At 43.8% G+C, this 23,393-nt stretch overlaps 1 protein-coding gene across 3 annotated transcripts; it reads left to right on the top strand.

The window, feature by feature from the left end:
* cxxc5a (CXXC finger protein 5a) lies at positions 1–22,926 on the top strand. 3 transcript variants are annotated; one of them, XM_056285036.1, is made up of 4 exons: positions 1–61; positions 210–267; positions 10,819–11,841; positions 21,681–22,926. In XM_056285036.1, exons 3-4 carry the CDS (start codon positions 11,047–11,049, stop codon positions 21,723–21,725), a joined length of 840 nt encoding a protein of 279 aa, XP_056141011.1. In that variant the 5' UTR covers positions 1–61; positions 210–267; positions 10,819–11,046; the 3' UTR covers positions 21,726–22,926. The 3 variants fall into 3 exon arrangements, with proteins under 3 accessions (XP_056141011.1, XP_056141014.1, XP_056141012.1); XM_056285039.1 differs by having other exon boundaries at positions 21,684–22,924; XM_056285037.1 differs by lacking the exons at positions 1–61; positions 210–267 and adding an exon at positions 424–516.
* The last annotated feature ends 467 nt before the right edge of the window (positions 22,927–23,393 follow it).

The raw sequence follows: 23,393 nt of genomic DNA on the forward strand, positions 1-23,393 counted from the left end.
GTAGAGGTGGGATTGCTCGGATCGAGAAGCTGGGGAACCCACGCGTTCAGCTTCTGAGAAAGTACGTTTTTCAATAATTCATGGTGAATTTCTCCACTTGTTATTTACCGGGCGAGCACTCTAGGGATTTAGCTTTTGGGGAATAAGCTTTTTTTCTCTCTCTCTCTCTCTCTCTCCCCCTTTCTTCTTGTCACCATTCTGTGCGGTAGGCTTAGAGACGGACCGCTCGGACTGTGGGAGCCCTCCCCTCTGCTTGGATCTGCTTTGGTAGGTGCGAATAAAATGGGTCCGTGTTTGCAAATATGCAGATACATGGAAGGGAGGGGGAGGGAGGTGGGGGGGAAATCATACTTTGTTGAAGTCTGCTGAAAGTTGGGATGTCATCTTCTTATAGGATCAAGTTATCTGGGGCGAACGAGAGAATGGCTCTGCTGTATACCCTCGAAATGTGCGGCTTCAGACTATACGCTGGCACCGCAGATACCGCGGTCTTAGATCGGTGGGTCTAGACAAAAGGTATTTTGTGCTGCTAAAAAAAAAAGAAAGAAAAAAACATACGGAAATACATATATGTAATTTCTTCTTGTATTGGGAGCGCTGCGGCGCGTGAGCGGGCTAATGGTGTCTCCGGACCGGCCGCACTTGTGTGAAGAAGCGGTATGTTGTGTCATTTCGCCGTGACACTCTTTTCTTTTGTTATTCTAGAAGTCGTCGCGTGCCCGGCCGTGTTCGCCGACAGTGTCGCGAGCCGCGTTATTAGCTTAAAATGGTGTGCCTGTGTGTGTTTTTTGCGGGGTGACACATTTGAAGGAAGAGTGAATCAGCTGTGAATGACGTGCGCGTCTGACTTGACGCTTTCGGTAAATGAGAGAAATTACATGCCACTTTGCGTTTGAGTCCGGTGATGCTTTCATTGGGGAGGCTATGACGACCGCAGATGGTGAGACTTCTCTCTGTTGCCCTCTGTGTATCTCAAACTTTTTTTTATTATGAATATTGTGATGTTCTGCTGTACTGCCCCACGCAGCCGCCACATCGCATTAATAGGCTTAAATCGCACCCGTTAAAGACAAAAGACACTGGCCGCTGGTTTCCTGTTCGTGTTGAGGTGACCAACGATTTCACACACACATGCACAAATCCGTAATTTCATATCTTTCTTTTTTTTTTAAATTTGCTTCGTAGGGTTATATTTTTCATGACATTTATTGAAAGTTCGCAGGTTCGAGCTTTTTTTCACCCCACTGACAACGATCCCCGCAATCGCAGTCGCCTATATATATATATATATATATATATATGTGTGTGTGTGTGTGTGTGTGTGTGCCCAGAGAGGTCCATGCGTGCCGTGGGTTTGCAGGAATAATTGAAAGAGCATGTGCATGTTGGGTTTTCTGTTCCAACTTTATGTAGCCCCATTTCCCGATTGGCGAAGGGCTGGACGCATCAGGTCACGGACAATGGATGAAGCCTCAGCCTAATTATCGCCTCCCGCAGCTTTAAACTTCCACCGTGACTGTGCGCGTGGAGGCTCTGTGCACGGCTGTGTTGTGTGATTCGGCGATGGGAGGTGGGAGGAATGGGGAATGTGGCACAGACAAGTGAAAGAGTCCGCAGACTGTTTATGTGTGTATGTGGGGGGGGGGGCATTGCATTTGTGTCATGCATCACTCGACTTCATGCATTAACTAGCCACATCTCGTGAGATGAAGTGGACTCCACGGTTGTTTTTTTTTGGGGGGGGGGGGGGTTGCGCACCGACCTTCATAACGCTGGCTATTAAGGAATACTTTTTTCTCTCCCCACCATTTGGAAGCTGGCTCCGACCGCCCAGCACCTGCACTCGGGGTGTGTGATGATGTGACGGAAAGTTGTTCAAGAGTTATTTCCAACCGAGCCGCATGTCAGACGAATATGGACGGTGACAGTGACAGTGTCTATTGATTGGATTCTGGCCAATTGCCCAATGATAAAGTCAGTCTAATTTGATCTCTCGAAGTGAGGATACAAGGGAAATCAGTTCAAATAGGGCAATGATTTAGTTGATTGAATTTTGCAAGTTTAATTCGCGACAGTTTATTTGATTAAAAAAAAAACCCCAACAAATTCGTCATAGTTATAGGCTACAGGTAGCAATGTTGGGTTGCTCCTATCACTGCATACACACAGCCCCTGTGGCCAAAGGTGCACTATGCAAGTAAATTAAGCTATTGTTGGTTATTACGCTTTAGTATCAGGCTATTTTGTAAAGATATACCCCTGTATAGGGTATTAAATTCCCATTTAGAAAATAGTCTGCAGGTTGTTCAGACATAAAGGATAGATAAATGGTGTGAGCAGTGAACTGTAGATGGTTAAATGTATAGCCTACAACTCCCATACTTCCTCTCATCCAACCTTCCATCCATCTATCCATCCAACCCTCCATCCATCCATCCATCCATCCATCCAGCCATTCAACAATTTAAGTAATTATTATGTTATAAACGTTTTTTTTTAGTAGCACCACGGTTCAAAAATGTCCAAGCATATAAATCTCACAAGTGTAACAGGTTGTTTAAAATTGGTCAACTGAGAAAGTAATTGGGTAATACTAACGATAATGATGACAATTCAAAGATTCAGTGCTATTAGGGCTTCAAAAGCTTTGAGGAATCAGGAATGTTCAGAGATTAATTCTGCATGTCAACAACAGCGGGATTCAGAGATAACGATGTTCTTTTATTGGTATTGTGACAGCTACATCTTTAGAAGCACTCATCTTTGTATCATTACGACAATTAGTGGTGGATTAAAGTGCAGCGTCCTTCAAGGGAGTTAGCATGAAATGTGAGATGAAGGTTTGAGATAGAGTAAAGGCAGCATTTTATTCACTTTTATTGCACGCTGGAAACCACGCTGGGTTACTTTTCTACCACCCTACATCATTTTGGCGTTTGAGCTGAGAGGTTATGCACCAGATACCACTGGGTCAACCAGATTCAAATATAGACTTTATACTTTCAATAGATTTGATTCTAATTGTTGAGATGTCACTATGATGGTTTGGCTATCTTTCTTAAAGCATTAAAACAATGTTATTGTAACCGGTTATTTTCTTGCCCGGTACGGGATTCGATACGAGGTGTACTGCACCACAAGGCGACATCACTAACCGCTCGGCTAAAGGATCAGACCCGTTTGCTAGGGACTAACGTGTTTTATTAGTAGTTTACATTATTGTAGGTTATGGATTATTGCAAATGTGTTGCCTCCCAGCAGCCATGTTGTACCCGGGGGAAAATAAAATCCAGATCTTTTTATGGGGCGTTTACACACTTGAAAGTTCGAACCAAGGTCGTAACCAAGGTTCGTGTTTTTGTTACGTATACATTTGATCCGGTTAGTTTTGGTTTCACATCGCAATTACTCGAGCGCTCTAAAGAACTTTAGACGACACGCCTACGTCCTGTCGTCATCACCAGGCGTGCGTCTGACGTCAGCGTGTCGTCAATTCGGTGGGTAGCTATCTATCGCCGTTTGAATTAATGGAGAAAATGAACGAATAGATTCATATCGCTGCCACTGTAATAATATTCAGGCGGCACTGCTCTCACGTCCTCTCGTATCCTCTCTCTCTCCCTCATCCTCTCTGAAAATACCTATAAAGTGTCAGCATTTTGGTGAGTTTTATTTATTTTTTTTTTACCAGCTGACTTTTTATAACGTCGTCGGACCGGATCATTTTTCCTTTTTTTGGTTCTGCAGATAGCCTGCCGGAACTTCCAGTAATTGGTCTGAAAGTCCGGGGGGGGGGGGATTCACACTAAAATGAACCGAACTATGGTTAGTTTGATCCGGATCGGGACCACCTCTCTTCGTCCAGACAGTAGTACTGGGAAGGTTTCACACCTGTAATTTTGGTTCAGCTCAAACTGAAAAGTCAGACAGCCTGGATCAAACGAGGTAGGTAGGTGTGAAAGCCCCCTTAACACTATGGCGCATATTTTATGCAGGTTGGTAAAATAGAAGACCTTTAGGAAAATTAACTGTTTTTCAACAAAATGCTTAAGCGGGTCTTAGGTTAGGCGTAGGTTAGCTGGTGGACCAGCCTTTAATTAAAAGATCTAATTTCAAGCCCACTGACAGCTGGGATCTGTCCTGCCAAAGTGTTCTTGGGCAAGACTGTGAAATCCTTCCACATTTAAAGGGATTGTCCCAAAGTTGCCTTAGCTGCCTAATCCTGCACTAAATTTAATGTTAATATGGCCACGAAATGCGAAAAAAAAGTTTTTACTTTGCCATTTTTAGGAAATGTTTTTGACATTGCGAATGAGCGTTGATATAATACTTGTAGAAACCCAAATCCACGTATGAGATAAAAAGGAAAACAATCACAATTTAACATAAAATGTGACTATTTCAGGCTAATATAGCATGTGTACTACATTTCTGGACATTCAGTCATCTATTTTCAGATGATATGGTCCATAAATCTCAAATCTCAGTGCAGAACCGCAAGCTCAGCCCCAGCTGACCTGCCTCTGCTGTGACATCATGGACTCAACCTTAGCCGATATGAAGTCATACTCACAAATTTCCATTTGGTCAGCTGACATTACTTAGCTGATTCCACTATACAGGTTGGGATTTGAAAGCGGCACATTAGATAGATGGATAGCCTTTATTCAATCAGGGGAAGACCAATTGATAGCATAGCTCTCATTTGCAGTGGTGCCCTGCAAATACACAAGTTATACAATAAAGGTCTCAACTGAACTATAATTCTGGAGTATTATGGCATAACAAAATACAGTTTCAAGCATATTAAGATTATGATGATATTCCACTCGACTCTAGTCGATATTTTGTGACCCTAAACCGTTACTCACACAGAAAAACTCAAGTCATCAAACAGTCCCTTTGGATAATAGAATTGTTTTCTACAAAGTGACAAAAACTATTGTTAAAAAAAAAGACACATTTTTAAATATTTCGATTTGATCCACAATGACTGCACAAAACAAAGGATCCAAATGCAAAAAAATATGTATAGTCTATGGTGCCTGAAGAGAATGTATACCTGTTACTGAGGTGCCATTGCAGAATAAACCAGGGTGAGATCCCACTGATTTATGGAGCAGGTTTGGATACTGGTCCACACCATGGACCAGCTCAGACTGCACCCCCATGTTCTGTGATCTGCAGCAGTCTGTTGGTCGATTTGAAAATGGCTTTACACACATAGTTGTCAGGGCGTATTGATCACCAGGACTGTTTGGATACTGATCTATACTGGAACTCAGTAATCATGCGTGGCTAGTTTGATGTATACTGGCTAAAAATAAAAACAACCAAAAAAGAAAAGAATAGTAAAGCCCCTATAGAATGACTAGGATAGTCGGGTATTTACACACGATTTCATGTTGCTATGGCGCAAGGTTTATGAAACATGGCCTTTAGATGTTTTCATATTTGACCTTTAATTATAGTGACCCCATCAGGCCAGTTCACGTTATCTAGAGAGGTGCAATGTTCTAATAAGGGGTAAAGTGTCAAGTCTCCAGTATGTTGCTTCTCACAAGAATAAATAAACATGCATGTGAAGACAAAAATAGAAAAGGATGTGGTCTAACGGAGAGCAGTATGGCAGTATATATACTTTGAATAATGTAATAAAGGGACAGGGAAATTGGACTGATATGGAGGAAGGGGGACAGATCAGAAGAGCTACCGCTTTGACACTGGCAGGAAGAAACCGATTAGTGACAGAAAGACTCTACCAAGCTCAGGTTACATAGCGATGACCAGACTATGAGTGATTGGTCAGTAGGATGGAGGACACATATGCTCACACGTTGGGGGGAGGGAGTGAGTGAATGTTTAAACTGGTGCTCCTGATTTCATTGATTGCATTGTGCTACACAGCATGCATATGTTGTGGCACATCAGCCTTGGCTACTGCCTGTTAATACTTTGGCTGTCTGGGAAAGTTTCCCACTCTGTCAGAAAAACAATCTAGAAGATCAACTATTTGCCAATCCTTATAGCAAGTTTGAGCAAAGCCTATAAACATGAAAAACATGAATCTGAATGTGTGTGGCCTCTTCCAGATCAGCTAGCCTTGTACGTATCAGTTCCAGATCATCCTGTTGGCGACTAACATTCCGACTATTTAATTATCTGTGACAGATATTTAGGTGCAGTTTGGGATCTTTCTGAGCATAAAAAAGACCCTCATTATTGAGTCAACATTTTTAAAAAAAAAGGAGAATATTTTGGTGATATTAGTAAGCTCGCAATCTTTCCTGGTCGGTAAATTTATGTGTGATGTGAACTTTGGTCTGAATGCAAAACATGATTTAATTAATGTTTATAAGCCACAGTTTTTGGCTGATTTTTGATGATCATGTGTCTGGCTCGATTCCAACACTAAGTTTTGCAAAGACTAAAAATTGTTCAAGGCGACACTTTTCAGGTTGTCTTTTAAAATAAGATACAACTCAAAACCATACCACTGTACATATCACATTTATTAATATTTTAATGTCTTATCTTGATATCATTAATAATATCTAAACAATAATGAGTGAAGGTCAGTGTGTATTTGCAGTATTGTCATGGGTGTCGTGGGGCTTGACACGCAGCGGTGAGGATGTTAACACCCATTGACCATATTGCACCATAGTCAGCTGCCTCAAGGTCATTATTTTTCCGCTTTAACAGAAATGACAACACGTCCCTTTATTTTGAAAGATTAGGCTTTCCCCCTGCATACGTGTAGCTACTGCCCTTGTAACTTTGTATGGATTTTTTTAGCTAGTCGTGGGAGAGTGTCACTGGCGGTTCACATGTTGCTGTGGTCAGTGGATAATGGTTTCCTGGCTAAACTGTAACATCAGGGCTGATGGATGTTATTTTCTGAAACTACGGTTTTCGTGGGCTGTCATTATGACTGTAGCTTGGTCTTTATGAAGGAACCCCCCCCAATCAATATTGTTATTGATAGTTTGCCAGTGGCTTCAATGGAATGCTCAAATCTTGTTGCCCATTAATTTCAAGATCAATCAGTTTGAGCTGTTCGGTTTTATTTTTTTTCTTAACAAATTTGACAGCTATCCTTGAGTCAATCAAAACTGAGTTTTTTTCAAAAAAACAAAAAACAAACACAAAAAAACAGCCATGATGTCAACATGCCTCAGAAGGCACAATGTGAATGACCTGAATTTGCTTTTATAAGCGCATGGCTACTGTTGAAGTCCATTGAGGAAGTGTGACACTTAAATTTATGAATGGCTCTCTTTTTACAAACTTTTGTCACAACACAGCAAAATTCAGTAAGCCATAACTTCCTTGTTTTTCAAACCATTCAAATCCAGGATGTGTCATTTTAAAGACCTTGTCATCCACAACACTGCAACAGTCCTTGTTTGTCAGTAGGCAATGACTTCCCATGTGTGTGTCTGTAAGGTTTACCTACAACAGAACAAAGATGAAGTTAGTGTTAAGATGCTTTTGAGAAACCGGACTCTGGTCAGTCTCGGGAAAGGGAGAAACTGAAACTATGGGCTGAGGGACTCGGGGGCTGGCTGTGGTTCGCTGGCGCCACATCCCCCTGAGCTGGTGAGAATGTGGGGGCTGTGCGCTTGCCTTTGAAGCTTTACCTCCCACTAATTCTGGCCTTCCAATTTCCACATACTGCACAGACACCCCCCCCTTACCCCACCCCACCCCATCCTCTTCCCCTCCCCTTCCCTTTGTTTCCCTTATAAGGACTGGCCCGGCCATTTCCTCAGCTTTTCTGTGGGAGGTGGTAGGCTTGTTTGTGAACACGGACAGGTCAGGAGAATAGTGGCACGGTTTTCCTTTTCATAGATGGCCAGTCACAGGCATCTGACGTTGAGCCAAAGTGTTTGCACGCATTTATGCTTAGTGGGCAGCCTCCCACTAGCCTACTAAACTATCACTTCCTCAAAGAGTTGTCCAACAAGAAGAGATTTGATCTATGACTTTGGCCAGTTATATTACGCCTTAAGCTTGAGCTTTATGACTAATAAGCTGGCAAATAATTTGAGCACAAACAGTGGCAATTGGTACCCAGTGTGCTTATAAAGTAGAGGGACTGAACAAAATGATATCAACAAGCATGATCATGTGACTGCTTGCTGCAAAATGGTCCCACTGTTGTCAGTGGATAATCCACCTCCTCGACGCTGACTTTTGGGTTATTGACTACAGTAAAGCTTTCCTAGACTCTGATAAAGGTCCAGCAAGCAACAGGTGAGTATCGACTCACAATGTCACTCCCCAAATGCAAATCAGAAACCCTTTAATCCTAACTCGGTGGTCTGAAAATAATTTGCAATCTCTGAAATGGGGCGTTTCTTTAAATCAAACTCAGGTGGAGTAAAATTCACTCAAGTTATTCTGTCAGCTGAGAATTTTTAAGGAAACAAAGTTTGTCACGATATGCACTGAAGACCTCCAGCATTTGGGACATTAAATAGAAATACAGATGAGTGAAATGTGGTATTCAATAGTGTTCAAGAATAACACGCTGCACTTGAAAGTAAAATTTAACCTGGCCAATCTCATGCTATGTGCAGTTTTGTGACCACACAACAATGAGTTCAAACCATGGTAGGATGTATGGATTTAGCACAGAACACCTCCACAAGATCCTCGTATTCAAGGCGGAGAGCATGGCCGGTTGATAAAGCCGTTCACTTTTCATGAATCCATCGCAGTCCCCATTCTAACTTTATTTCAACATGATTGATATCAACTATAAGTTACGAAAGAGAGATCTAGGCCGCCTCTTACACGATACATTGACTTTTCCACATAAATACTTCGCCTGCTGCACACATCATGTTGCATGCTGTTATCATCCATAAAGGTTTATTACCCATGTGAGTATTGCATGTACCGAAGCAGCATATATCTGTGCACGAAATGTTATTGTTGATTATGATATTTGACTTTGACTAAAGATGCACTGATGTAGTTGAATGAGCCACAGATAAGAATGAATTGTAAATAGCCTTCAATTAATAACTTTTTAATGTAGATTATCAGAGTATTTCTTTGTAAACGGTGGCCTTTAATGAAGCGTTCCATCACCCTGTAATTACCTTCTAAAAGAATTTTGCTCGGCTGAGGGAAGAATGAGGGACGCTCCAGGGGGGCTTGTGTCCCCCCGCCTTTTCCCAGTCATGTATGTCTTCATGTGTAGGGGCTGCAAATCCATATATCACACCACTTTGTTTAGGGAGAATGACAACTTAACCAAAGTTGCCTGCAATACCCTCAATGATGTAAGAAAACTGCATTTATGGTGTGAGAGAATAATAATTGTCATTTATTCAACATTTTCAAAAATAACCAGCCACCCACACATGGTTCACTACCACCATTCATGCAAGGATGACAAACCAAACCGTTAATTATATAAATGATGGAAAATTAGGAATATCTCGGCACTGTTGAAACTTTGAGTGTGGAATGCAAGATATTTGGATGATATGACAATGGGACAGCATCTCGTGTGATGTTAAATAGATAAATAGAAGAAATAGACACCACCTTTGACCACCTCGCTAATTGCACTGTTGGAAAGTCATCCCCAGAAAAGACGGTGCTTTTATTGTGTTTGTCATGTTTGTGGACACAGATATATGTGTACCTTATGTTGTTGCTTTATTGGCCCAGTCCCAAGTAAAGCTGAATACAATAATGCTAAGAGAGAAAGGCTGTGTCGGATTACAATAAAACGGATTTTCCCGATGATCGGTTTCTCTCTTTGATCCAAGCATCACTTACTTTGTTAAACCGAGGTATAGCACCAGCCAAGTACGAGCCATGTCTCCTTAATCTCCTTCAAAGAACAAAGATGTTCTTTCTCGCTTAACATCTCATATGGGACACCAGTGAAACACATTCAGTGCACATGCAGACAGGGAGATGTGTCAAAATGTGTGTGTGTGCGCGCATGTATACTCGTGTGGCCTCAACAGTATTAAAATATTGATACGATAGTTTTTTTTATGTTATATATGTAATTTTAATATATAATTTAAGTATTTCCTGTTGTGATGTGGTGCCTGTTTGGCCAACTTACTGTACTCTACTGTACTTCAGTAACATTTTTTGAGCAATTAAAAGGAATAATTATTTAATCCTTTTTTTCTCCCCTGATCAGGCACCCACAAAGACAGGCAGACAGACACACAGACAGAAAGACACATGCACGTTCAGTAACACCACACACCCGCCTCTATGCACAGAGCAACCTGAGTTTATAGTATGTATTATGATAAAAGAAAGACGGTTCAATGTATTTCTGAATCTTAATACATAATAGATTAAGACCGTTATGCATTATTCAGCCCAAACAATATTCTCATTATTATTATGGACAGTTACAGTAGTTAAAGTTTACTACAGTTGCCAAAACTTATACGTCATCATATTTTAAGATTTCTTTACATTATTGGCTAATTGATTTAATAATTTTTTATATTTGTATTTACCAAGTAACAACACATAATTGCCATGTTATGGATCAGTATGTGAGGTATATAAATGACGGCATTCATCAGGTTTTCTAATGTTGACATGAAATCTGCTGTTGCATAGCAGTCATCTGGTCCTTGGAGGTGACATATTTCAGCGTAGCTGTCACATTTATTTAGCCGTCTTAGGACAAAATAAACAAGAAATAAGAAGATCCTGAGTGTGTCTGTGTTTTGGTGGAGTTAGTGTTGGATGCTATATGCTTTACAGGAGTTACACTGGATCACCTATTTACAATTCTTTCTCTTCTCTCCCCGTGTTAAGTTTCTAGACTGCCAATGGAACAATGTGGATAAGGGCTGAGTTGCTTTAGTGCGGGCACGAGGCTCTGCGGCCTGCCTGTAGTCGGCTGGCTGATTAGTCCACTGAGGTGAGGCGCCACTCTCACCAGGCCGCAGGGCGGACGGAGAAAAGGCCTTTGCTCCCCCTCTTTGCTTCACCCCTGTCCCCTTTCCACCCTCACCCCCAACCCAGGCACGTACGCTCTGGACCATGTCTAGCGGACTGTCAGAGGGGAGCCGGACAGAGGACCTGGAGCAGAGTAACTGCAAAGAGGACTCTCCTGTTATAGAGCGAAGAAACCGCAGTGGGATCATCAGTGAGCCCCTCAGTAAGAGCCTTAAGAACTCCCGCACCCTCTCCCAGTACACGGCAGCCTCCTCTGCCACCACCAATGGACACACACGCAGCAGTGAAACTAAGGGCCACTCGGCTAAGCCTCAGCCGCCCCCGCAGCCCCAGCCCACTGTCTCAGCACTGACTGCAGCCAAGTTGGACCGGACCCTAGAGCAGGTTCTGGAGGGACAGAATGGCCTGCTGCATTTTGCCCAGGCGGCAGCACTGTTAAAGCGGGCCGGTATGGAGCACATGCTTCTGCCTGGGGGCATGGGAGTGGGAGTTGGCGGCGGAGACGCAGGCTCGGGGGCTAGCGACTTGGAGGGTACGTCTGTCACGGATGCCGTAGGTGGTCCTGTCGACTTCCCATATGGAGTAGGAGGCGGCTTCCCCTTTAACCCGGGGCTTTTCATCATGACACCGGCTGGAGTGTTCCTGGCGGACAGCGCGCTGCACATGGCCGGCCTGGGCGAGTATCCGGCGCAGAGCGAGCTGGCCTCAGCTATCAGCTCCGGTAAAAAGAAGCGGAAACGTTGCGGCATGTGCCCGCCTTGCAGACGGCGGATTAATTGCGAGCAGTGCAGCAGTTGCCGAAATCGCAAGACGGGCCACCAGATCTGCAAGTTCCGCAAATGTGAGGAGCTGAAGAAGAAGCCGTCTGCTGCTCTGGAGGTAAGAAGGGGCTGGCAAAGGGTGTGTGTTGGTGGTGTGTTGTTATTTGGTCATGGTGAAGTGCACTTGTTCATTGTACCACCCTTTATATTGTCCTGTAAGGTAAGCTCACTGGGTTTTGGTATAAAAAGTGTAGTACCTTACAAAAAAAGCTCTGTGGTAAACAGTTGAATGGGGGTAACATTTAATTTAAGGATTAAAATGTGGTATTCCTGTGGACATTTTAGTATTTGTGGACACAAACGGCTCTCTCCTAAGGTCAGAAAGTAGAGAAATCAGACTTGGGCTTGTAACGTTGTCTACATTTAATATCTAAAGGCTAGAGTTTGAAAAAGATAATTGAGAATATTAAGGGACAATTCTGTTTTTTACAACTTGGGTCTTATTTTCACAGCTTTTGGCATCGTACATATCGGTTACGGTATTATTGTGTTCACCAACTTAATTTTAGAGGTTTTGGACATGAGGCCAGCGCTAGACAGAGCTTTACAACAGCATTTTATGGGGCAAATGAAAACAGGCCCTAAACCTGTCCTTTAAACAACAGCAAAACCCCTGCATCTCACTTAGACTGTGTACATGATTTCCCATTATCTACCATTCTGGACTGCGCTGGCTGGGTAGTTATTTGATGAGTAGCACTACCTATAGGAAGTGCAGGCTAGTCATTCCTGCAGGTTGAACCAGGATGCTCAGCCATGCGATCGACCATTGATAATATTGGACATTTCGGATAATAACGTTTTAACATCTAACTTAAGCACTTTTGTTTACGCATCTAAATACGTGCGTGGTTTAGATAATTGAGTCGAAGCTGCACTAAGAGGTGTTTTTCATATTAACAGTAAATCAAATGACTACAATAAAGACAGTGTTCTCAACTTGTGAGTTGCGTGAGTGGTTTAGCCACGGTTTTGTGTGTGTGTGTGTGTGTGTGTGTGTGTGTGTGTGTGTGTGTGGGGCATCTTTAGGCCGGATAATGTCAACAATGGGCTGAAAGTGAAGGCAATGCCCGTCTCTCGTTTAGGGCGACTGTTTGCGGGGTTGATTCTCAATATGAATCAGCAGTACAAGCGATCCTCTCGTATTACAGGGAGTCGTCTGATTTACTGTTGATATCGAAAGTATCACTTAATGGAGCCCGAGACTGGACTTGTTGGAAAAGGTCTCACACTCGTGTTCCATTGCCTTGTAAGATGCCATTGCAAGACTGTGTCCTGCGGCAGTCCTGTATCCAAAATCTTGACAGTGTCGCCGGTGAGTAAAACGATATCATAACTGATATACACAATGGCAAAAAACTACAGATTCAAGACCTGGGTTGGTAAAATGGCAGAGTAATCCTTTAAGTCAATGTAAGAGCATATGAGAGGAAATCCACGGGAAAAGGGAATACCCTCTATTTCTCAACGGAAAATGCAACAATTTCATAAAACATTTACATTTTCTAAACGCTTAAACGTCCCTGTCTGCCCGTGAAATCAATCCATCGTGCACTCCACTGCACTTTGCAGGGGTGGTTCCTTGTGAGGAGCGTGGTGCAGAGGGGCTTTCTTGGTAGAGTGAGACTTGCACAAGGGACATGACAGGTGGCGAGGAGAGAGTAGAGTATATATGCATGGCAGGCATGCACTGTGGGGTCTCTTTAATCTATCCTCTACACTCTCCGTACCACCCACCCCAAATTTTCTGACTGGCTGGCAATGCTGCTATGTTCAGTGGTTCACGCACAAGACTGTCTTTACTTTTTCCGCATTTGGTTCGATTCGATTGTGCCGTGTGTAAGAATCAATTGGGGCCCTTTTATTTGTCTGTATGGGTCATCGTACACTCAAGAAGTGCAGGATGATTAGCCACGGAGGTGTGTGTGTGTGTGGGGGGGGGGGTATTAGGGTGTGTGTATGTGCGCGCAACAAACTCCATCTGTCCACGAGGCTGTCATCTGGAGCACCAGGTGTCAGTGTGGCGTAGGCGCCCCCGTCTCCTGCCGCTGTCCTTCTCTCCCACGGCACGCCCGCTTGCCTAACTGGCCCTCCACGATTGCCGTTCGGAGAACCGTCGTGTGACTCCGTCTGTAAAGCCAACACCCCGCTTAAAGCTAGAGACACATTCGTGACCTACATTATGGAAGCAATGTGACGTTACATGATACTGTAAACTGATTTATGTCCAAGTCAGTTTCACATTTGACACGAAACAACAGGCAAGCCACTGGCCTCCTGTGGACTTGTTTGCAGAAACAGGAGTTTTACACTCGAAACTGCCACGTCGCTTTGTTTTTGTCTCCGTTTTGACGGCAACTGAAGGCGACAGCTTGACTTCAAGGTTGTCGAGGTCAGTTGACGTCTGAGAGGTCACCTGTTCAACCCCCATGCATTAGCAGTGTGCATCTTCACTGAAGTGTCCCTGAGCAGCATGACTAACCAAAACCACTAAAACACATTTATCTGACACACGTGTGTGCACACACACACACATTGGTAAACATCTCTCAGAGGCGGTTGTGGCTGAAGTTTCCACCTTGTTGATCGAGGACTGATGGCTCTCTTCAGAGGCTGGACTTCTCGCCAAGAGAGACATTACTTTCTCCGATGAAGAAGATGAAACTGATGACTCAGGGCAGGGCCAATCAACGTGTTATGATCCAGTGTAACGCAATGCATACTATATACCGTAGCAAACTGATTAGCGGAGATGGCACCGATCCCTCAGCTGAAACAGTACTTCGCCCAAACACATTGACACTTGCCAGCCTCTCATGTGAGCGATTAGATTCTTTTTAATCTGCCTCATAGAGGGGAACTTAATTTCAATTTACAATCACATGGTAGCTGGCCCAACACCAGTCATCCACATCAGCGATGCCAAACCTGAGAGGTCTTAAATATTCATGAATGCTGTTGTTGATATAGGTCATGCTGCCGATGACATAAATGTCTGCTGATTTTGCCAAATGCCACCTCATATGCCACAGAGAGAACCCCAGGGTACCATAAACTTGGCAAGCTTTTAATTTTCTCTAATGTGTATAATTGCTTGATGATCATTGATTTTGTTAATTATAGATTTCTTAATTGCATTGCACAAATTCTTTATTCAGTCGGGTAATTTTTTTTTTAAATTTACTCTAGCTGCTGATTATCTATCAGTGTTTCAGTAAAGCGATATACGGTCTTCTGAAACCAAACGTGATAGTTTTGACCTTGCCTCATGTTCATGGCCTGTCTAACGATACAGTACTACTGTTAATGGGGGCTCTGCCAGAAAAAAGGTCCATGGCCCCTTTTCAGTATGAAGAATGAGCCTGTGGGGGGTTTTTTGTGTTTTTTTTCGTAACTATACAACCTGTTTTTGTCACTACAAAGTGATAATGGCAGGGCAATATTTTCTATTTCTTTTCTTTGTTCTCAAACACTTGGCAGGTCTCATATGGCTTTGTTTGAAAGTCAATGTGTTTAAAAGGGGATTAGATCAGGAAATACATCACGGACCGACTTGTCACTGAGTATGATGTCATCAGCGCAAGATAAATGTCGACGGATGAGGTTCATGGAGGATCTGCTGGGCCAGGGGAGAATGTGGAGAAGACAGACAGCAGTAAATTTCAAATGTCAATACTAAGTAGATTAATAAAAGGTGCTCAGCCTTTTTTTTTATATATATATCGTCTGTGAAGCACGCCAGTATGAAAAGACACGTTGCCAACGCTCCATCTTCTCAAACGCTGCGAAATTCAGGGCCACTGGGTTAGCGGACAGCCGTCAGGACCTGTAAACCGTCCGGACCTCTATGAACTTCATGTTACCTTGACACACCTTTATCCGAATACCTGGTGTCTAAAGAAATGTGCCGTCTCATTTAACATGTCTCTTGTGGTCAGTTTGTCAAATCTGATTAAACCTGCGACAAAATTCTGGGTTTTATGTGCGACAGCTTTTTTGCTTTTACATGTGCGTGTGTGTGTATGTGTTTAGGTATACAAGTGCAGTCCAGCTGCTACGTGCTTACTTTAAAGGTGTTGAAGGTTTCCACTGAAAGCGGACGGCAGCTCAAAGAGGGGCATAACATTGGCAAGCGAGGGGGAGTTTGCACGCTGCGGCCTTTTCTACCTCACACCTCACTGGCTGAAGATGTCTGGATTTATTCTGGGAACACTACATTTGAAAGAATTAGTTGGGGGGGGGCGTCCTTTGCCGCTGCGTGTCTGAATACACTCATGTGGTCTCAGTGTTGCTTCTTTCTTACTGAGAGAGAGACGGGTTGTTCTTTCATATCTCCATCTGAATATTGATGTAGTTACTGCAGGTCAGGCTGGGTTTGAATCTGCGCCTTGTATTCAAAGTGGCTGTATAAATGGCCCGGATTACGGGTTTCGTGCTCGTTCATTGAAATATTTACACCACATAAGTTCATGATGTCATGGAGTTCAATGGTTGTGTCACGGGCCGCACGCCTACAGACACGGAGTGAACGTCTTAAACAAGCCTGGGATGTGTCGTCCATATGGGAAATACTGCTAGTGTCCGATTAATGAACACAAGGATAACCTATCGCCACGTGATCCTTCCCTTCTCTCCGCGACACCGTACACCAGACAGTCGGTACAACAGAGACACATGCACACTGACAGGCATGCAGACTTACACTGAGACACATGGATCTTTGGGCAAGTTGCCCGGCAGACAGAACCAAGTTAGGGTGGACGGAGTTAGCGAAGGAAGACGGAGTGAGAGACAGACTAGAAAGCAGGCAGCCATCCAAGCGGGCCTGACAGACTCACAGACTTCAAAGACGGACACTTTTCATTGTATACCGAGACGTGGGTATGATCACCGTTACCCGTACGAATCAACAAAGTGGCATTATAAGACCTAAAATCCCGCCGTTGTCCACTGACACTTGGCATTATGATGCAGGGCCTCATGCGACAGGGAGGACCCGGAGGTGGAAGGCGATTGATGTGACACATTGAGGCTAATGCTCTTGTATCTTCAGCATCAACATAACATCAGCTCTATATTGTCCTTAGACGGCACTCAGACAATGACACAGATATGATGACAGAGTAGACGCTGGATCCATGTGTTTAGACTGTAACACATCAGATAGTGCGTATGAATGTCTCTGCCCTGGCTCAGATGTGTACATTTGTCCTGCAAGGACAATGGCAGTGACTTACTTACTTCTGGAGGGGGTGCCCCCCCCCCGCACATGTCAACTGGAGGTCATCATTGTTTTTATTAAGCTGTTTTTTAAGGGGTTTGCAGGATCGTTCATTGAGAAAAAAAAGACTATTACTTCCCATTGTAATGTGGGGTTGTCTTTTGGTCACTGATTCTGTCTGTGTGTGTTTTCTGTGTCGCTCCATCAACATCACCACAACTGTAAATGAGAGACCTATGGAAACCAGAATGCACAGCGAGGGGCCTCGAGACTAAAATTAACTTCTTGACTTCAACCTCGAAAAAAAGTAGCTTCCATTACGGATTTGCATCAGTAATACCTAGCACGCTGAAAGGCTGGTGCATATTAGGATGGACTTAACTCCTCAAAGAGGCTAGTCTGCAAGAAATGGGACGTTCCCCCCATGTTGCTTTGGGCAGTCTCAGCCCACATGTCAGTGATGCAAAACACCTATTTATTTGTTTTTCCTGGCCGCTTTACACCCGGTGTTTCTATTTTCGTGATCCTTTCCATTCAGCGGTTATGAAGGGCCACTTCACAATCACTTATCTATCACTTAATGATACTCGTTTTATTTTTTTTTCCATTGACAAAACAAAGATGATGGCTGCATTTACATAGACTTAAAAATCTGACACCCAAGAAAGAATTGTATGGACAGACTGATTTTGAGAACTGTGTTGTTTCTCTTCCCACAATTAACATTGTGGTTATTCCAGCCTTACCCGAGGCTTACACATTCATGGGTGCCAGATGTTGCTTCTATTACTTATTTATTTATTTGTTTTGAATGGCTAAGACTGGAGAAAAGGTAATCTCAGAGATGGATGTGGTCCTGAAGATAAGACACAACAGGGCGCCATCGATTTGTTGGCTACTAACTTCTTAGTTTATGGATAAAAGGACCACCAGTAGGAAGAAATGCATACATAATAAAACTTGATTTATGTTGGCGTTTTATGCATGTGGTCAGTCTCACAATGGTACCCATTGATACTAAGCATGTATTGCGTGGTTCAATTCTAAGTATGAAGTGAAAAGGCTTGTTTATTTAGGGAATAAGAAACCAGGCAAATAGGCTAGAGGTCAATTGGCTTATCTTCCCCCGCTTATAACAACCGATTCTACACTTTATGGTACAAAGGCTGCCCTGCTGTAAAGCGTCAGTATTTAATTAATGGAACGTTTCATTGAACCACCAAAGATATACGACATTTATGTTTCAGTTTTGAAGCTCTTCATTCATCAGTTTGAATATGAATTTGGACTAAATATGTATTGACAGCTTCTTGAGGAGCCATATCTCTTGAGTCAACATATGTAGGTTTGTATGCACTTGCGTGTGTGTGTGTATGTGTGTATGTGTGTGTGTGTGTGTGTGTGTGTGTGTGTGTGTGTGTGTGTGTGTGTATTTGTACCACGTTTTCTATCCTAATGGGGAAATTTGGTCCCCATTAGGACAGAAAAACCTGAAACCACCTACCTTGTGGGGACATTGTATGGGTCCCCTTGAGGAAAAGAGTCTATTTTAGGGTTAGGATTTGGGTTTAGGGTTAAGGTTAGAATTAGGATTAGATTAAGGTTAGGGTTAAGGGTTAAGGTAAGGCATGTAGTTATGATGGTTAAGGGCTGGGGAATGAATGTCAATGAGGGGTCCCCACAAGTATAGGGCGACATGGTATGTGTGTTTTGTTTTTTTTGTTTTTGCTTATTATACACTCAGTGTGCATGATTCCTGCTGCACCCTGTTACTGAATATTGATGGCAACGTGTATCTGAATCACTGGTGCAGGAGAATTTTTAGATTTAACATTCTCAATGTTTGGTGCGATTTCGGGGGTGTACTGTAAGTGTTGGTTAACGTGTCAGTGTGTGTGGAGGTGTGTGACTGTACGTGAATACATATTGGTGAGTGTGAGAGCGTGTGTGGGTGCACAGAGTGTTTGCCGAGCGGCTCCATCCTCGCTCCAGGCAGAGTTGGCTAAGATTCTGTGCCGCAGTCGAGTTGCACTTTGCAGGACGCCAACCGTGCTACAGCTCCAGGGACGCAGCCTCAGTGGTCCTCTATCTCCTGACTGGCAGGCCACTGCTCAGCCCTGCAGCTGCATGCATGTGTGCCACTCTTGCTTAGCGCAATCAGACACAGAGATACCGCGCTGAGAGAAGGGTGGGGAACAGAGAGCAGTGTCACCGACGAGGATGGAGTGGTGCGATGGTGGATAGGGCAATGTGTGCAGTGACTAAATAATAAATGTGGCGTATTGGCCTTTGTGTGAAGCCGGGGCCGTAGCCCTTTGCTGGGATGGACTGGACAGTGCAGCATGCAGATGTTTCACCCGTACCGCAAATCCACCAAGAAAGTGTGGAATTCGGGCGTCCGAATAACGTAGCGGTCTATTCCGTCGCCTACCAACACGGGGATCGCCGGATCGAATCCCCATGTTACCTTCGGCTCGGTCGGGCGTCCCTACAGACACAATTGGCCGTGTCTGCGGGTGGGAAGCCGGATGTGGGTATGTGTCCTGGTCGCTGCACTAGCGCCTCCTCTGCTTGGTCGGGGTGCCTGTTCAGGTGGGGGAGGGGGAATAGCATGATCCTCCCACGCGCTATGTCCCCCTGGCGAAACTCCTCACTGTCAGGTGAAAAGAAGCGGCTGGCGACTCCACATGTATCGGAGGAGGCATGTGGTAGTCTACAGCCCTCCCCGGATCAGCAGAGGGGGTGGAGCAGCGACCAAGACGGCACGGAAGAGTGGGGTAATTGGCCAAGCACAATTGGGGACAAAAGCGGGGGGTGAAGAAAGAGTGGAATTAGAAAGGAGGGGGAAAAGAATAGCAATGAACCAGAAATGGCAATGCTCACGCTGTGTCTCAGTACCTAGGGAGTCGCCTTGCACCCTACTGCCTACATAGGAAGCTAACTGGGCAACATTTTTACCGAAATAAAACCCCATGAGGCCGCGTATTGAGACACTCGAGTTCGACAGCAGTTACGTCACTGATTGGTGATATAATAATCACTGATTATTGATCTAAGCCATGAGCATCACTATAGCTTTCATCAGACCTTTAGCCATGGACATCCTGTTCTATATACTTTCATGGGCAGCTTAATGCCCATTATTTTGGAGGAACAGCAAAACAGATGCAAGTTTCAACAAGCTGCCGTCAGACACCAAAAGGCTCGCCGCTTGGCGCTGCACCAAGGTCCTCCATCTTGAATGATTTTTTTTCTAAGAAAGCTCATCTTCGCATTGCATTGTGGGATTGCCATATCAATAAAGGATGCATTTAATGCTGTCTTAAAATCTTTCCAAAATAAGACATTTTGGTAGGCAGCATATTTAAGGTATGAGACAGCCTTTGTGTCGGACTTAAAGGATAATTCCATTTTTTTTACCACATGGGTCTTATTTTCATAGCTTTTGCCTCGATGCGTATCGGTTATGATACCGTTGTACTCACCTGCTACGTTGATGTGATTTTGGATATGGGACCACCGCTTGACACAGCTATACAACAGCGTCCTGCCACAGAACGCAAGTGTCGGACATGTTTCAATGAGAACAGTTACCTAAACTGCATATTTGGAAGTCAAAAGGTTATTACTTGAAATCTTCAATGTTATCAATGGTCGATCGCATTGTGGAGCTACTTCCTGGTTCAACTTTTAAAAATGACCATCCTGGGTGTCTGGGTAGCGTAGTGGTCTGTTCCGTTGCCTACAAACACGGGGATCACCGGTTTGAATCCCCGTGTTACCTCTGGCTTGGTTGGGCGTCCCTACAGACACAATTGGCAGTGTCTGCGGGTGGGAAGCCAGATGTGGGTACGTGTCCTGGTCGCTGCTCTAGCACCTCCTCTGGTCAGTCGGTCGGGGTGCCTGTTCGGGAGGGAGGGAGAACTGGGGGGAATAGCATGATCCTCCCAGGCGCTACGTCCCCCTGGCGAAACTCCTCACTGTCAGGTGAAAAGAAGCGGCTGGCGATTCCACACGTATCGGGGGAGGCATGTGGTAGTCTGCAGCCCTCCCTGGATCGGCAGAGGGGGTGGAGTAGCAACCGGGACAGCTTGGAAGAGTGGGGTAATTGGCCAGATAAAACTAGGGAGAAAAAGGGCGAGAAACCCCCCCCCCCAAAAAAAAAGATCATCTCACTTACCGTAGGTAGTGGTGCTCATCGACTAGTGCATGTCAGAAGTCATATGTAACGGGAAATCATGTACACAGTCTGAGACACTAGACATTTATTTGTAGTTGGAAGGTCAGGGGTCACATCCAGGATCTCCACTATGAAGCCGGTGAGTAAAAAGGTATCATAACCGATTTGCAGGACGGGAAAACTAAAAATAAGATTGAGGTTGTTAAAAAAAAATCGGAATTATCCTTTAAGGCGCTGCCTATGTAGACGGCTCGCTAGGTAATGAGACACACTTCTTAATGTGTGTGCTAACTTTGTCTGTGTATGAAGTGATGGTGCTTTTTCAATGCAACTGTTATATGATGAATATGCAATAGAGAAAAAAAAGGTGAAAATGCCTATGTGTTGCCTTTGTTTTTTTCTCTTTTTCAAATCTGCAGTCATTAATGATCCCAACCTCTGCACCCCACCCCGCTGCCCCCTCCCTCCCTCCCTCCCTGTCCTCTGTTTCTCCAAGAAGGTGATGCTTCCTACAGGAGCGGCGTTCCGGTGGTTCCAGTAGGACTGACCCCCCTCACTCCCTACCCAAAGCTCTGCCATCAAGTGCAATGCCAACTCTCGGATTGTCTCCTGCACAGACACTGGCTAATAAGCAAACAAGCAACAAATAAAATTATACAAAGAAAAAAAAAAACAACAACAACACAGAAATGAAAATAAAATTTCAAAAAAAAAAAGTAATAATAATCAATCGGGTAATGGATGCACCTACTTATTCCTTGAACCAAAAATGAAGCATAAAGAAAAGCATCTATGGCAACTTTCATTCCCTTTTATATGTTTCCATTTTGGTACCTTTTGTCCTTTTTCCAGCAGGTTTTTTCTGTCGCTTAAACATGGAACTTTTCATTGCCAAACAGAAATGATGGACTGAGTGTGGACAATCAACTAATTTCTGTGTTTGGTGTTAATGTTGTTCACGTGTGGAAAGATACAGTACTTGTGTAGAGAATGTAAATTTACAGCTATATTTTAAAACTAGTGGCTAATGGCAAAACACTATTGTAATTCTTCACCGTTTCGTTACTTAAACCCTCATCTACTTTCTGATTCACTCTGTTCCGAGATTATTTAGTCCGGGGGGAAACAAATCGGTGGTCGTCTACGAGAAACACGAGGAATAGCTCCGAAACCGGAAAACCGTAGCTTCTGGATTGAACTGAATGTGGGAAAACGTCGTGTCATTGGGCAGAATTTCAGAGACTCGTCACTGGGATAAAGATGCTATCCGCCAGAGTTCTCGCTGTAATCCCCGATCACTTTATCAGAGCCACCTTTCCTCCATCCTATCTCCAAACTTTTCTTCTTTTTTTTTTTCAGTGAAACTGGCAGCCTTATGTTACTGTGGCCCTACTGAGCATGTGCCAACGCTGCTCAGGGCAATAGCACTAAGAGACCGCACTTGCTCTGAGTCTACCCTACTGAACGCACTGAGACAAGATTTCATTTTTTTTATGTTGGTTTTGTTTTATGATATATATATATTTTTTTTTTGTTTTTTTTGTTTTGTTATGTTGCTGGGTAGCTACAGCTTTTCAAAATAACCAATCTTTGTATTCATTTAGAAAATTGGACTGGTTTTGTGAATAAAAAGGAATGCATGTATTCGTGTCAAAATTTACAATCCTGATGTTGGTCTTCGTGTCCACTTTGCATGCTTTTCTAAAACACCTGGTCTGACAGAAATAACCGTGGTTGACAAATATACGAAAGAAATCATTCTGGGGGCAAGAAGAACTCATTAAAAGTACATCGGGCAGTGGTACGGCTCACCGTTTGGTTTTATTGAGACATCTGCCTCATGCTAAAGGAGACACGTAACAGCCTCAGGTGGAAGGAGCGATGACGCTTCGTGATGCTCGGGTGTTATCGAAAATGATTCGAAAAAAAAGTTTACAAGAACACTGTTGATCGCCGTGTTTCGTGCATGGAGTTGACAGGAAATCTGTCAAAACATGATTTCCTCTGTCTTAAATCACTCACAGTTGACTCGGTAACATTCGCACTTGGGGGGGGGGGGGGGAAAAAGAAATGAATCATCCATAATGATGGTACACTGACGCGGGGCTTCCTCTTCAAAGCTACGAGGAGTCATTGTGAAGAGTCCAAGAAAAAGCTTATAAATTTAAAACTCGATTTTAGAGGCGACGTGTCTGCATTGTACATGTGC

Source organism: Lampris incognitus, chromosome 8 (genome assembly GCF_029633865.1).
Source record: "Lampris incognitus isolate fLamInc1 chromosome 8, fLamInc1.hap2, whole genome shotgun sequence".
Taxonomy (NCBI): domain Eukaryota; kingdom Metazoa; phylum Chordata; class Actinopteri; order Lampriformes; family Lampridae; genus Lampris; species Lampris incognitus.